General features: G+C 40.3%; 1 protein-coding gene across 1 annotated transcript in view; it reads right to left on the bottom strand.

Moving 5' to 3' along the window:
- Window positions 1-1,889, bottom strand: part of LOC101854990 — a gene marked incomplete at its 3' end in the record, with an annotated part of 7,392 nt that overhangs the window by 1,342 nt on the left and 4,161 nt on the right. Inside the window, 2 exon segments of the mRNA XM_013080649.2 lie at window positions 579-753; window positions 1,557-1,684. Coding sequence (XP_012936103.1) covers window positions 579-753; window positions 1,557-1,684 — 303 coding nt within the window.

The following is a 1,889-nucleotide window of genomic DNA, read 5'->3' on the forward strand; positions in this document are numbered from 1 at the left end:
CTCTCTCTCTCTCTCTCTCTCTCTCTCTCTTTCTCTTTCCGAATTCTTTTTTTTCCTGCTCTTCTATTTAACTTATTTAGATCTAACTGTTGTTTTCTTTATCTCGATATCTTCTTCTCTGTGTCTATCTGCCCACGTGTCTATTTGTCAACATTACGTACATGCAAACGCCCTCACATTTTCCTGTACCCTGGCATCTACTCTTAAACGATGACGAATAATGAGGTCTTTATGGCAAAGTAACATGGACATATTTTTAAAAAAATTAATAACATTCTTAAGAGTTATAAAGTTTACTACTCGTCGAACTCTTGGCATCGGTTTAGTAAAAGGCTAGAATCAGGTAAAATTCATCTTCCAAAATATCAGTCTTTGAACACAAGGGGACGAAAAAAATCTGATGTTTACTAATGACTCATACTAATGCCCCCCCCCCCCCTTTCCCCCGTCTTTCCTCTTTAAAGATCGAAGCCTGAAACGTCCCCGATAGTCAACGGTTTTTCTTTGGTCCAAACATTGTCTTTAATTAACGCAGGAAACTAAGATTCCTTTTTTTTATCGCGGTATCGTTAACTTACGGGCACATGTCTTCCAATGTCTTTAGTCCGAGTTCAATTTCAATCATTAAATCGTCGTTAGCTCGGTCGAGTTCGGCCATACAACCGTCAACTTCAGCATCTATTTGCCCCTCCACTGCAGGATTGTCCAAACAGGTCGAGCCAGCTTGCAGAATTTCCGATAAGTGGACTAATTCTGTTGAGAAGGTGAGAAAATTATGGTACATGTACATTGAAAATATATAATTATGTTGATTAACACTTTCCGCTCATTGCATTGATGCTCTGGTACTGGTACCCCGTTTCTTCTGGATTTTACGAGTGTCATGGAACTGTGGTACATAATAAATACGAAAAGAATGAAAGGCAACTATCTTACTTGTGGCAGAAAAAAGTGTGAAAAAATAGTTGATTAACACTTACTCCTGCTTCTCCTCCTGCACCTCCTCTCATTCTCATAAATGTCTATATTTGCCCCTCTTTCTTTACCTTCTCTCCCCCTCTTATTTCCGGGTTTACTTGCGCAGTCCTCAGTTTAGTGATGTTTTTAAAAAGCGTAAAACTTGTTCAGGCGTTGTTCTGTTCCAGTATCATCTAAGGAAACTATAATGATCAAATGTTAAAACACTACTGAACAAGAAGCTGATACAAAAACAAAGACAGCGAAGACGTCATTCGAGTAGTAAACGAGGAACTGGCAAAAAATAATTGTTTGATTATAAGGCTAACGGGGTGATCACTACGGATGGGATCGGCTGATTGGGCCGAATGCCCAACTCCGTCGCCTAAAAAACAAACGTGTTTGTTTTCATTTTCATGCGACCGAGTCGGGCGATCGGCCTGATCAAGCGTAGTGGGCACCCCGTTATAAGGAATCAAAACATAATCAATTTCAGTTTTTAAAAAAACACCAAAATACCCGCCCCCCCCCAAAAAAAGAAAAAGAAAAGAAAAACAAACAAACAAACAAACAAATAAAACAAGAACAAAAACCCGCACCTGCTCTGGTAGAGGGACGACACAGGTACATGGTCACTGAGGCCGCTACCCTGGCCTTGTTGGCTGTCCTGCTGTGATGGCAGCGCCGCACCCGGGAGACGACACAGCGGGGCAGTGGGCGGGTGGCTCTGTTTTTGGTAAAGATGATAATGGTGACAATAATGTTTACGATATTAACGTTGAACTTGTCTTTAAATACTTTGGAAATACTACCAGGTCTTAACCGTTTTACTATCTGCTGTACACAATAATGTCTACGATGATGATGATGATGATGATGATGATGATGATGATGATGATGATGATGATGATGATGATGATGATGATGATGAT

This window comes from Aplysia californica, unplaced genomic scaffold (assembly GCF_000002075.1).
Source record: "Aplysia californica isolate F4 #8 unplaced genomic scaffold, AplCal3.0 scaffold00006, whole genome shotgun sequence".
Lineage (NCBI taxonomy): Eukaryota > Metazoa > Mollusca > Gastropoda > Aplysiida > Aplysiidae > Aplysia > Aplysia californica.